Source organism: Alosa pseudoharengus, unplaced genomic scaffold (genome assembly GCF_046254945.1).
Source record: "Alosa pseudoharengus isolate Yale_2024_CS ecotype anadromous, Long Island Sound unplaced genomic scaffold, YU_APseudo_1.1 YU_APseudo_1.1_scf_16, whole genome shotgun sequence".
NCBI classification, from domain to species: Eukaryota; Metazoa; Chordata; class Actinopteri; order Clupeiformes; family Clupeidae; genus Alosa; species Alosa pseudoharengus.
Genome location: NW_027468630.1, coordinates 10,446,847 through 10,458,727, shown reverse-complemented (window position 1 = coordinate 10,458,727; position 11,881 = coordinate 10,446,847). Strand labels below are relative to the sequence as shown.

The following is an 11,881-nucleotide window of genomic DNA, read 5'->3' as shown; positions in this document are numbered from 1 at the left end:
ATTCCCTCCCTCTGACTCTCCCTCTCTCTTTGCCTGTCTCTTCGAATTTGCATGTTGCACACATGCGCACACACACACACACACACACACACACACACACACACACACACACACACACAAACACACACACACACACACAAACATACACACACACACACACACACACACACACACACACACACACACACACAAACATACACACAAGAAAGCACACAAATCCACAACCCACGGACATATCAAGTTCAGAGTTGAAATAGAAACCAGCAGGAGATCGCTGGATCTTCATGCAAAGCTTAGGAGCTGGGAATGGAAGGTCATGCACTCATAGAAAAAGCAAATCCCTGAGGAATACTTAAGCTTGTGCTCTTTAAAAGCTGGATGTCTCATTTTTAAGTACCACAGACATGATCTGCAAAGGTGAATTGGGGACTTGATCAGAGGACAATGCGTACCTGGTCACATTCGTTTTTCCCCCTGTTTAGGAGACAAGGATATATAGCCTAATGGATGTTATGAGAAGGCCCAACAGAACACTGGCCTGACAGACATGCAGAGGACAAACAAGCAACAATAAAAGCAGTTTAACAAAGGTGCAGAAGTAACACCTAGCAGTGGTGTAGTCTACGTGATACTCAGGACTACACAGTAACCCACTTAAAAACATCACCATCTCAGTGTACCCACTTAAAATAGGCAAGGATACGTATTAACATTTGGGGTTGATAACAGTATACCCACTAGCTAACTAGACTACACCACAGTACAGTATACCCACTACAGCTAGCAAGACTACATCAGCTAACTAGACTACACCACAGTACAGAATACCCACTACAGCTAACTAGACTACACCACAGTGTACCCACTACAGCTAACTTGACTACACCACAGTGTACCCACTACAGCTAACTAGACTACATCACAGTATACCCACTACAGCTAACAAGACTACACCACAGTATACCCACTAGGCCTACAGCTAACTAGACTACACCACTGCACCTAAGGATGGAGTGAAGTGTGCGGAGCTGTGTGTGAAAGACGCGGTGGAGCCCACCATAGTGGAGCAGGAGAAATGGGCTCTTAAGCGAGACACAGATTCCTTGGTAATCCCGTCTGGTCTCTTAGGAAGGCTCCGGGATGTGAGCAGACAGAGGTAAGGCTTCAGTGACCTGTGAAAAGCTGTCTTTCACTAAACCAACAAGGCTGTTGCCCTTGGCAGAGTGGAGCTGACCACAGGGCATGTTGGCTGCCCGAAGTTGGCATGCACACACACACACACACACACACACACACACACACACACACACACACACACACAGAATCATGTATTTTCCCTTCGTACCTCAGCGCACAAAAAAATACACAAAACATTCACCCATCCCACTCACTCAACTACACACACACACACATGAAATTTTATTTCCCTGTAAGCAATACATTTGGACTCATCAACATAAGTGTGCAACAATGTGCTTGGCCTCAAGCTTGAATCATTGCTCTCTTCCCAAACTCTCCCTCCTCGGCCCTAATTCACAAGAGCAATGTGATGAACAGAGAAGGATGTGTTCACTGCTTTGAAACACAACTATAAATCCTTCTTGTCATTTTTAATAAAAAGCAGTCTTGGATAATATGGGCCTAACTAAGCTCTTATTGCAGACAGTACCAATGCAGCCACTGTTTTCTCTCTTTTACTCTTGTGCACAAACATGCACACACAGACAAACACACACACACACACACACACACACACACACACTCTCTCTCTCTCTCTCTCTCTCTCTCTCTGGTTCTGTGGCCTTATCCGTGCACCCTTTCCACTCCACAGGTCATAGTACTCTTAAATGAAGTTATTTCTCACATAAATTATTGAAGGGGCTGTTTGCATACTTAGAGTGACCTAACTATACCCAGCAGTCTCAGGGACCTCCAAAAAGGGCCCATCCATCACTACCCCCTCACCCGCCCAAACTCCAGACTCCTCTCTTTGTGTTTTCATTAAGGACTAGTGGGACGTTTTTGGTCAAAGGAAAATAACTATCGCACAGCTAACTTTCTCTCATTAATCAACCGTCCCCCCTCCACCACACACACACACACACACACAAACACACACACAAACACACACACAAAGATGGCAAAAGTTGTCGTGATGTATTTGGTTGGTGAGTGATGCCTTAGGCAAGGATGTTTGGAGGCACGGTAATCGCTAGATTATACTGTGCTTATGACTACCCTCTGATTACCACCGACCACCAGAAAGAAAGAAAGAAAGAGAAAGATAGAGAGAGAGAGATAGAGAGAGAGAGGGAGAGGGAAAGAGAGAGAGAGAGAGAGAGTCAGAGATTAAGTCACACTTCCCTGGCCGAAACTCCTCGAGGTTTCACATTAAACATCCTCCTCTTGACTGAGGCCCTCTAATCACACCCGTCACAGCCCAGCCTGTGCTAGCGCCAGCGCAGTCTAATCAAAACACCACGGCGCCCCGCTTGGAGGGCAGCAGGACAAGAAGGACACGGCCAGGCATTAATCAAGACAGCCCAACAACGGAGCGACGTCAGGTCCTCTCCATGGACGGCTAAGGGAAGTCTACGGAGGGCGGTGGGTAAAAATGAGGCCACACTTTGTGGGAGAGAGCTGATACTCTGGGGGCATTGGAGGGACCTCTAGTCACCCTACCGTTACCCTAGCCTGGCCTAGCGCGCTGTCTTCAAAAGTGGGTGTGAGTCGGTGTGCGTACATGTACGTCATCTCACGCAGAGGGAAGGAAGTTCAGTGACATCTCCAACATGGCACTTGAGGCAGAGCTCAGAGGTGAGCTACATAATCGGATCGGCCCTGACCCTACGAGATGAGAGGCCCGCTGACAGTCATGCAGGGGCTTCATCATTAGATGGGGGAAAGAGCAGAGGAAGAGAGGGGGATGATAGAGTGATAGAATAACAATGAGCGGGCGTGCGTGAAAGTAATATCTCAAACACAGCGATCCTCTGGCTCCACCTCAGAAAGATGTCATCGCCTCTGATTGTGTGCGTTCAACATTTATATCCATGAGTTTTCTCTCTCTCCTCTCTTTCTCTCTCTCCTCTCTTTCTCTCTCTCTCTTTCTGCCTCTCTCTCTTTCTCTCCCTCTCTCTATTTCTGCCTGTCTCGTCTGAGTGCTGTGGTTTTGGCTGCCTGGGAACCGATCGTGTGTGCGTGTGGGGGGAAACGGTGTATTTTATTGTGGCGGCAGCCGACGCCATAACTCATTTTTCTATTTCTCCTCATTTATGATGACGCACCCCCTCCATCACACGCAGCTGGCGGGAGTGAGCAGGAAGTGGACTGACACCGAGAGGTCTGAGCGATCCATCAGGGGTAAAAAAAAAAAAAAAAACCCAAACAGGGCTCCACGCCAGACATGAGCAAATGTTCTCCCTCACCATTAGGACGAAACAAGAGGATTGTGTAACATCAGAGAGAGAGAAAGAGAGAGAGAGAGAGAGAGATGAGAAAGAGAGAGAGACAGAGAGAGATGAAAGAAGAAGATTTGGGGAACATCATGTCAGACCACACAAAGTGTAATGAAGGGGGCAGAGAAAACACACCAGCGTGCCCTGACCTGGGTTACCCTTTATCTGCCCGTATCTCAATGAACTTGCTATCTCTGTGCTGGCATGGCCCTTTCTTTCAGTTTCTCTCCTCCTCCTCTCTATTCCCGTCCTCTCCCTCCTCCTTGTTCCTCTTTATCCATCTGTCCTCCCTTCCTTCCTTTCTTCGCTGGGGTCCCCTTGTTCACGCGAGCGAACACAGTGTGTGGCCGCAGCAGGCAAGGGAAGTGTACCTGCCCAGGCCTTTGATTCCCTATTTAAGAGGCACGCTGACTGGAGCTCCTTCCTCCCCGAGGCCCTCTCCTTCAGCCCGGGGTTCCCCTTCTAATTAGCACTGCGCATGGGAACCATTGTGTTCGCATTTCAAGGGCCATCCGCTTTTGGAGTCATAGCACAGATGTGTATGACAATTCATACTAGCACAACTGTGTGTTAGGGTGTGTGTGTAACTGTGTGTGTGTGTGTGCATTTTTGCGTGGGGTGTGTATGCACGTGCATGTGGACTTCTGTGTATTCATGTGCATTTATAGCGCATTTCTGTTCTGTTCTTGGATATCCGCTTTTGTCGCAGTTGCAGCGTTGTACGCATGCCACATGTTGCGTGTTAGTTTGTGTGTGTGTGTGTGTGTGTGTGTGTGTGTTTGTGTGTGTGTGTGTGTGTGTGTGTGTGTGTGTGTGTGTGTGTGTGTGTGTGTGTGTGTGTGTGTGTGTGTGTGTATTTATACAAATACAGTATGTGTACAGCTCATCATTCATCTTTGCAATAATACAACTTGTGCATTTTAAGTTTTGTGTTGTGCGTGTGTATGAAGGTGCATGATACAGTCGTAAATGTGTGTGTATCTGTGAAAGTGTGTTAGTGTGTATTTGCTGTTGTGTGCATGTGTGCACTTCCTTACCCATTTATAACCCTCCAGTAATCTGTGAGCATCAGCGTCAGCCAGGCTGTGCTGGTGAAGGGGTTGGCATGGCCAGTGTTTTTGTTTCCCTGTGCAGAGAGCAGCAGGAGAGGAGAGAAGGGGTGGGGCTGCACCTAGGGAAGGGATCTGTTGCTACTAGACAGCAGTGTTTATCATAACAGCTGTCCACCAGGGAAACTTGGCAGACAACATCAAAGCCTAATTCACAACTCACGCTGTCTTTTTCGCTCGCACGCACGCACGCACGCACGCACACACACACACACACACACACACACACACACACACACACACACACACAGAGAGACTCACTCATCCATAAGAATGCAATATGGGGGTAGGCCCATTGGATGAGATAAATTTGCTGTATTAAAAAAAACCCATATATCATTAAGATCCAAGACCACTCAAAATTATTCTGTAGCCTGCATACCTTAAATGCATACTAAAATGGTAGCCTGCATACTTTTACCATTGCTATAGGTTAGGCTATATGAAAATGATATGTTAGCTATAGGCTTACACATCAATAATTTCATTATGGCTGATAATCTGAGTGCACAGAGAGGTAATTGAAATTTAATTTGAGTTAGCTTCTCTGTTAGCTAGCACATCACCTGTGTCAGGGAGGTGAACAGAAGGTGAAGGATGGAGTTGGAGACCTCCCTCAACAACCCTCTCTGAAATAATAAGCTGCAGGTTTAGACTAGGGAATACAGTTGGAAATAGGAATGTTTTTTTTACTTTTGCGTTTTACTAGAGAGAAAGAAAGAAAGAAAGCTTACCATTGCCATTGCCATTTAGTTTACCATTATTTGCGTGTTTCTAGGAGTCTTCTGCCACCGTGTGGTCAACTGCTTCATTTTGTGAGGATCATTGCCTGAGATCTGTTGTTGTTTCCATAGAAACTCCTCGGCTACCTGCAGCAGGTGAACAGTCAGATAGGCTATTTAACGAAATCGATTGGATTAATCATGAACTCACTTTTCTCAAGGTAAGTCTTATTCCTCGCGCGCATGAAATACGTTTAGTGACTATACATTTGGCAATGCTCAAGCGTTGAATTATAACGTTGAAATAACACATAGCCTATGACCTCAACGTTTCTGTATCTTCTGGTGGCCAAGTGTGACTATAACGCAGACTGTTTTTGCTTTCAGAGACTCTCAAATAAAAGCGATAGAATCATTGTTGAATGACGCAGAAAAGTACCTTGGTCAATGTTGCACTACACTCGCCTCGTATACACGAAAGACTGCCAAACTTCGAGACAAAGCTGACGTTCTTGTTAGGCAGCTGAATGAATTTGCAAGCACTGAGGATCCCGAACTTCGAACATGCATCAACAACCTAGCAGAGGACATGGCAATGGTCCAAGACTACAGACAAGCGGAGGTGAACTGTCACACTATTTAGATTTTGTACAATGTCTCCAAATACTATTTATTGTAGATGTCCTGGTACCCTACTAAGTCGATGATAATGTGTTCTTTTCAGGTCGAGAGACTAGAAGCGAGAGTTGTCACTCCACTGAAAGCATATGGAGAAATAGTGAAAATCAAGCGGGTGAGAGGGCACATATCACTTTCCTTTTTTCAAGAAACAGCATCTCGCTTTTTATGGTCTAATAGCAACATCAGTGTAATAAAGGACTGGATAGCACGTGTAAAACTACTATATAATACAATATAATCTGAAAATATAATATCATACTCTTTGATATAGGCAGATCTGAAGAGATTCAATGCTGATCGCAACAGGGAGATGAAAGAGCTACAGAAACTGGAGAAGATCAGACTGAAAAACCCAGCAGACCGACAGAGCATTGTATCCTTTATCATTTGAGTGACTGTGGTTTGTCCTCTGTTGTGTTGTTGATTCAACTAGATTATTTTGGCTCAAAGAAACACCTTTAATGCAGTCAGATTGCAAACGCTATAGATAAACACTGGGATATAAAATAGGCCTAAATGTATCTACTATGTAAAATCTACTATGAAATGGCAGGGAAATTCACGTTAGAAGATAAGTGTCATGACCCTTGTCAACTGCCGCAGGTTTGTCGTATATCATTAAGGCATGCTTCATTACCTTGACATATCACCTCAGTCCCAGGTACTCCATTAAGATTGACTGTGTGGATCATTTCCTACAGAGAAGTAGTCCTAAAGGACAGTCCTGGCACAGATTTTATTCATTATCCCATTTTAACTCTAACCATTTATTTTCAGTCAAACTACATGTTAGTCATTGGTCAATGTTTCAGTCAGCCTCTTAAAATCTGTACATTTTGTGGATATGTTATATGGGTGGACTTTTTACAGGCTGAGGTGAATGCACAGAAAGCCACCAACAATGCCAACAGAAGCACCAGGCAGATTGAGGAGGTCATCACTGACTTTCAGAGACAGAAACTAGAGGATGTGAAGGTTAGTCAGAGACAAACACACATCCAAGCAGCTCACTCCCATGAATTGACAGACCCTGCGATTAGTGTCGTTGGCAGTTATGCATGTACACAGTGAGTGTAGTGAGTGATTGCCATTGACATGCTCCCAGAGACTGCTGTAATACTGAGGGTTGATTGATTATGTGTTCACTTCTACAGAGTCTGTGCTTGATGTTTTGCTAGAGTGTTTAATGGTTGTTTTGCCATTTCTTGACAATTACAGAAGGTCTTTTCAGAGTTCATTATGGTCGAGTTGCTCTTCCATGCTAAAGCCCTTGAGGTCTACACCCACACCTTTCAGAATCTTGAGACGATGGATATTGACAGAGACCTTGAGGTAGGCTCACAGACGACTCACTTTCACTAAATCACTTACAAACTTAGTTCAGGTGAAACTCTGAGGAGGTGACAGACTAGACAAGCTAAGAGTAAAGTGTCTGTGAGGTTAGATCCAGATTGGTGGTCTTCTCTCTTCTTAGTTGTTCAGCAGGAGGATCCAGGTGGCAGATCTACCTGTGGACAACCAGACACTCCAGACTGTCCGATCCACCTCTTCAATCCCACCTTACTCCAGCCCTACCTCCCCTACCCTCAGGCAGACAGCCGACTACTTCACCCGAGTGAGTCTCTGCATGTCTCTGATGCTTAGGCCTGACTGACATTTCCAAACAATCCAAATGCAAAATTGACACATCAAACGTTTGATCCTTAGTTTTGTATAATAGAGTGACCTTTCTCCAAATACTATGCCTCCATTGGTTAAAATGTGCCACACTACACACAATGAAATATGTCTAGTAGTTGATGATGAGATCCAAAGATCCAAAGGTTTGGGAACAGTGGTTTATTGAAGGGTTGGTGAGAAACTAGGACCCTTCCAGAAAACAAAGAAAGAAAACTATAAATATATATATATATATATATAACAAAGAGAAATGTATAAAAGAGTGACAGAAATCTAAAGGATGGATTCAAAATTCATCTGAATGATATGGTAAACTAAGAGAGCCTGTAGCATCTGGAGTGCAGGAGTTGGAGGAAAGGCCTGATGGAGGAAATTGAAAGAAACTGCACCGAGAGAGGGGAATATTCCGTCAGCTAGTGAGAACTCCCAGGCAGGGTGACTGCGGCCGGATGTGTTTACTGAAGGAGCTGGCGCCAGACCATGTTGGAGGAAATGAATAGACAGGTGATGGAAGGAAAATAGATGAACAGAGAAACAAATGAGGCAAGCGAGAGGGAGAGAGTGCCAAAAAAGAAGTAGAGCGAGGAGTATCAGAGGATCCGGAGAAAGTGAACAAATGGTGGAAAGCCCAAATGAAGGTGGAAAGAAATATCTAACAGAGATACAGTATTCCAGGTGGAATACAGTAAACACCTTAATTAGATGGAGAAATTCAGATGATTACTTTGATATGACATCCTGTACTTTAAACTGTCTCTCTTCATCTTCTGAATATGCTTTTGGTTGAAAATCAGAGGTATCGCTATAGAAGAGATGCCATCTTCAAATAGATCCAAATATTTTGGCATGTTACATAGTTTTTTGCCTTTTTTCTCCTGTTTATGTAAAAGCGTTTTTGAGCCTTTTAGTCACTGAGCTTTGTTGTCCTACCATAAGAGGAGAACATAAAGGGCATCACCGAATTAAGAAAATGGGCATATTTAATGTTGTCATCTGATGAAGTTTTCTTCTTTTTTCTGAATAAAGTATTGGTGCTAAATAAAAGGCAAATTAAATGAGCAGGTTTATAGTATGCATTCCAAATAGTGTATACATTAAGAACATACAAATTTTCTATTGCCCAACCAGTGCCAGAATAATTTGGAACTTCACTTCAAGTTTGAAGTTTCATTTTCAAGTCAAGTGGTAAACAGTTAGCAGAATAGTACACTGTATATTGCAGTAGTAAAATACATAGTGCCCCACTTCAGCTTGTGGATTCCCAGCGTGTTGCTATAAGTACGCTAGCATCCATACGTAGTCCAAATCATTAATGCCAGTCCTGAGAGTGAGAAATTTGACCAGTCATGTTACCATGTTGGCCTATCACGGGAACATTAATGCTTTTGTGTCCTTATTCAAAAGTCAAGCCGTTTTTGCTGTTCCGCAACTCAAAAATGTTTTTTTCCTAAAAATCACAGTCACAAAGGAGCACATCACGTCGACAAGAAGACATTGAGGATGAGGAAGACGAGGACGAGGAAGAGGATGAGTATGAGTCAGAGGGGCCGTATGAGGAGCCGCAGACACTGAGGGAATCATACGCTGCACAGTTCTCCAGAGTGCGGAGGCAGACATGAGTTGGCATCCAAGATCCAAGATGTTTACTATTATCTCTTGTGGCACTTTAATTAGCTATTTTGTTAATTCCTGAGATATTTATTGTTATTATATAATATTTCAATTCTGTTTGTAAACTGAATTGAATCACGTTGCTGCTAAGAAGAAGAAAAAAGTAGAACAGCCATGAATAACAGTGTATAATTTCAGTAAAGATGAAAGCATTTTTCATTTTTTTCTTGGGCACAATTTCATAACAGCTGTGACTGTTATGACTGATTCAATTTCAGAGAAAAAAAAGTTTAGAGCAGAATTTGAAATAAATATTTGCATGGACGCAGATCATACATCTTGTCATTCTGTCTAATTGCATACATTGTTTGTAATAACAGATGATTATAAACCTGGCTTGCCTAAAAACCTGCTGTTTTGCATTTTACTTCAGTCTGTCTATTCATGGACATAGTTTTCTTTTCAGCAGTTGTCCATGATTGAAACCTAAGGCCCCCTTACATACAGGGATGGATTACTGCACGGGCCTACCGGGCCCAGGCCCAGGGGTTTTGCATGGAATCATTGCCTCAATATCAACAAATCAGGATGTAGGCTATGAATCTGATTGCATTTAGTATTGGCCATCCCTAAAATGCACCTGAATACAGGAAATCACATCAAACAAATTAAAAATGTTCTGGGAGAGGACCCCCAAACCCCCTCTCCCACATATATGACAATAAGTGAGGGGCCCTTAATACATCTGGGCCCAGGGGCCCAAAAGTTCATAATCCGCCCATGCTTACATAGGTGCCAACAGGAGTAAGGAACACTTTCGGTGTTTTATTACTTAGATTCTATTGTGCTCAATACAACCCCACACACCACCGCCAAATCCTTTCACCTTCGCGATATGGATCACAATACGGTTTTACAACCCCTGGCATAAAAAAAAGTATGGAATCACCACTCTTGGAGGATGTTCATTCAGCTGTTTTATTTATTTATTTATTTTTAGAAAAAAGGCAAATCACAAATGAGCCTCCAAAATATTTTTCTGTAACAGATAAACATTCTGGCTTTATGAAAGATAGATTTAAATATATTGGAAAATATAAAAATATTGACTCACTCAATCTTGAGGGGAAAAAATATGGAATCACAAACCAAAACATCATAATTAATCAAAAACCTTCTTTGGAAACTTAATTTCTCGGAGGCATAGACACTAATGTAGATATTCTTGATCAATCAGATTCCAACTTTGTCGAATAGCAGTTGACAGATCAGCCTTGCAGGATGGAGCCTTGCCATGCACCTTTTTCTTCAGTTTCCACCATACATTTCCACCATACATTTTCAATGGGATTGAGATTCCGACTGTTTGCTGGCCAAATCATTGACTTGATATGTCTTTCCTGAAATTAAGTTTCATTCCTGGCAATCTACATTATCATCCTGGAAAATTGACTACCTCATCACCAAAATTCCTGTTTGATTGATGAAATGGCAAAAGTGTCCAAAATGTGAATGTACACTTGTGCATTTACTGTACTGTCATCCTTCTCTCTTGGTCCTTTTCCTGAAATGCAACCCCATATCATTAGTGACAGTGGAACCTTTTTTTGTTTTCTTCAGGCAGTCATCTTTATATTTTTTGTGCCACTCATTAGCGTTCGCCTTTAATCTCACGCACATGCATGCACACACACACACACACACACCCACAGATATGCATACCCACATGCAGTAGACACACTCATGCTCCAAACCACACACACACACACACACACACACACACAAATCCCATATTGTGAGCACAACCCAGAGAGCTCAGGGAGATGGAGCTCTATTTTAGGGGTTTCCAGCTTTCTGCCTCTGACACAGAACACTCATCTCCTCTCCTCTCTGTTCAGCTCGGCTCGGCCACGTGATGGTGGAGGGCAGCGGGGGCACGTGTCTGTGAGCGTGGTCTCCGTTTGTTTAGAGGTGACTCTGGAGCAAAGGATAGCACCTCTGTGCAAGCTACAGCAGCCACAGCACCGATGCCACCCCTGCCCCATCAGGTACCCACACACACACACACACACACACACACACACCACTTATTTTCACATGATCTCACTCATCTATTTTTATCTCCTCCCCACAGCCATACAGTTTGGACCAGAATGTATGATTAGGAGGCTGAGAGGCAGCAGGAGGGCAGTGTGGATCAGCACTCTGGTCTCAGCACTGTGCTGTGCTGTGCACCATCTCTTATGGCTGTGAAGGAGGGCAGTGTGGATCAGCACTGTGCTGTGCTGTGCACAATCTCTTATGGCTGTGAAGGAGGGCAGTGTGGATCAGCACTCTGGTCTCAGCCTGTGCTGTAGCTGTGCACCATCCACGTCTGCCTCTTATTCACACATGAGTGCAGAGATTACAGCCTGAGCTCATTCTCAACGCAGGCCATGGTGCCATATCTGCATAGGGAGAAGCTTTCAAAAGAGATGCCTTAGTTGTGTCAGTGTGAACTTTTACAGGGTTGCAGGAAGTACGGTGTGTGTGTGTGTGTGTGATTATGTGATGTGGTTTTGATATACATGCTGTAACAGCCAGCTGTTGGTAAAGCAAGCTTCCTTACCTTACCACTTGG

The 11,881-nt window shown here is 43.8% G+C and overlaps 1 protein-coding gene across 1 annotated transcript; it reads left to right on the top strand.

The window, feature by feature from the left end:
* The first annotated feature begins 5,490 nt into the window (after nucleotides 1-5,490).
* Nucleotides 5,491-11,676, top strand: LOC143126082 (CBY1-interacting BAR domain-containing protein 2-like). Its single transcript, XM_076287999.1, has 11 exons — nucleotides 5,491-5,510; nucleotides 5,677-5,911; nucleotides 6,014-6,082; nucleotides 6,242-6,343; nucleotides 6,626-6,631; nucleotides 6,841-6,945; nucleotides 7,189-7,302; nucleotides 7,445-7,585; nucleotides 9,111-9,259; nucleotides 11,160-11,309; nucleotides 11,517-11,676. The coding sequence occupies exons 1-11, from the start codon at nucleotides 5,491-5,493 to the stop codon at nucleotides 11,674-11,676; spliced, it is 1,251 nt and encodes a 416-aa protein (XP_076144114.1).
* The last annotated feature ends 205 nt before the right edge of the window (nucleotides 11,677-11,881 follow it).

Bases quoted from the DNA above. Each gene is read 5' to 3' on its own strand.
- LOC143126082 (XM_076287999.1), top strand. From the start codon at position 5,491: ATGAACTCACTTTTCTCAAG. The intron at 6,946-7,188 runs GTTAGTCAGAGA...TGACAATTACAG, and splicing joins AGAAACTAGAGGATGTGAAG to AAGGTCTTTTCAGAGTTCAT. The intron at 7,303-7,444 runs GTAGGCTCACAG...CTCTCTTCTTAG, and splicing joins ATATTGACAGAGACCTTGAG to TTGTTCAGCAGGAGGATCCA.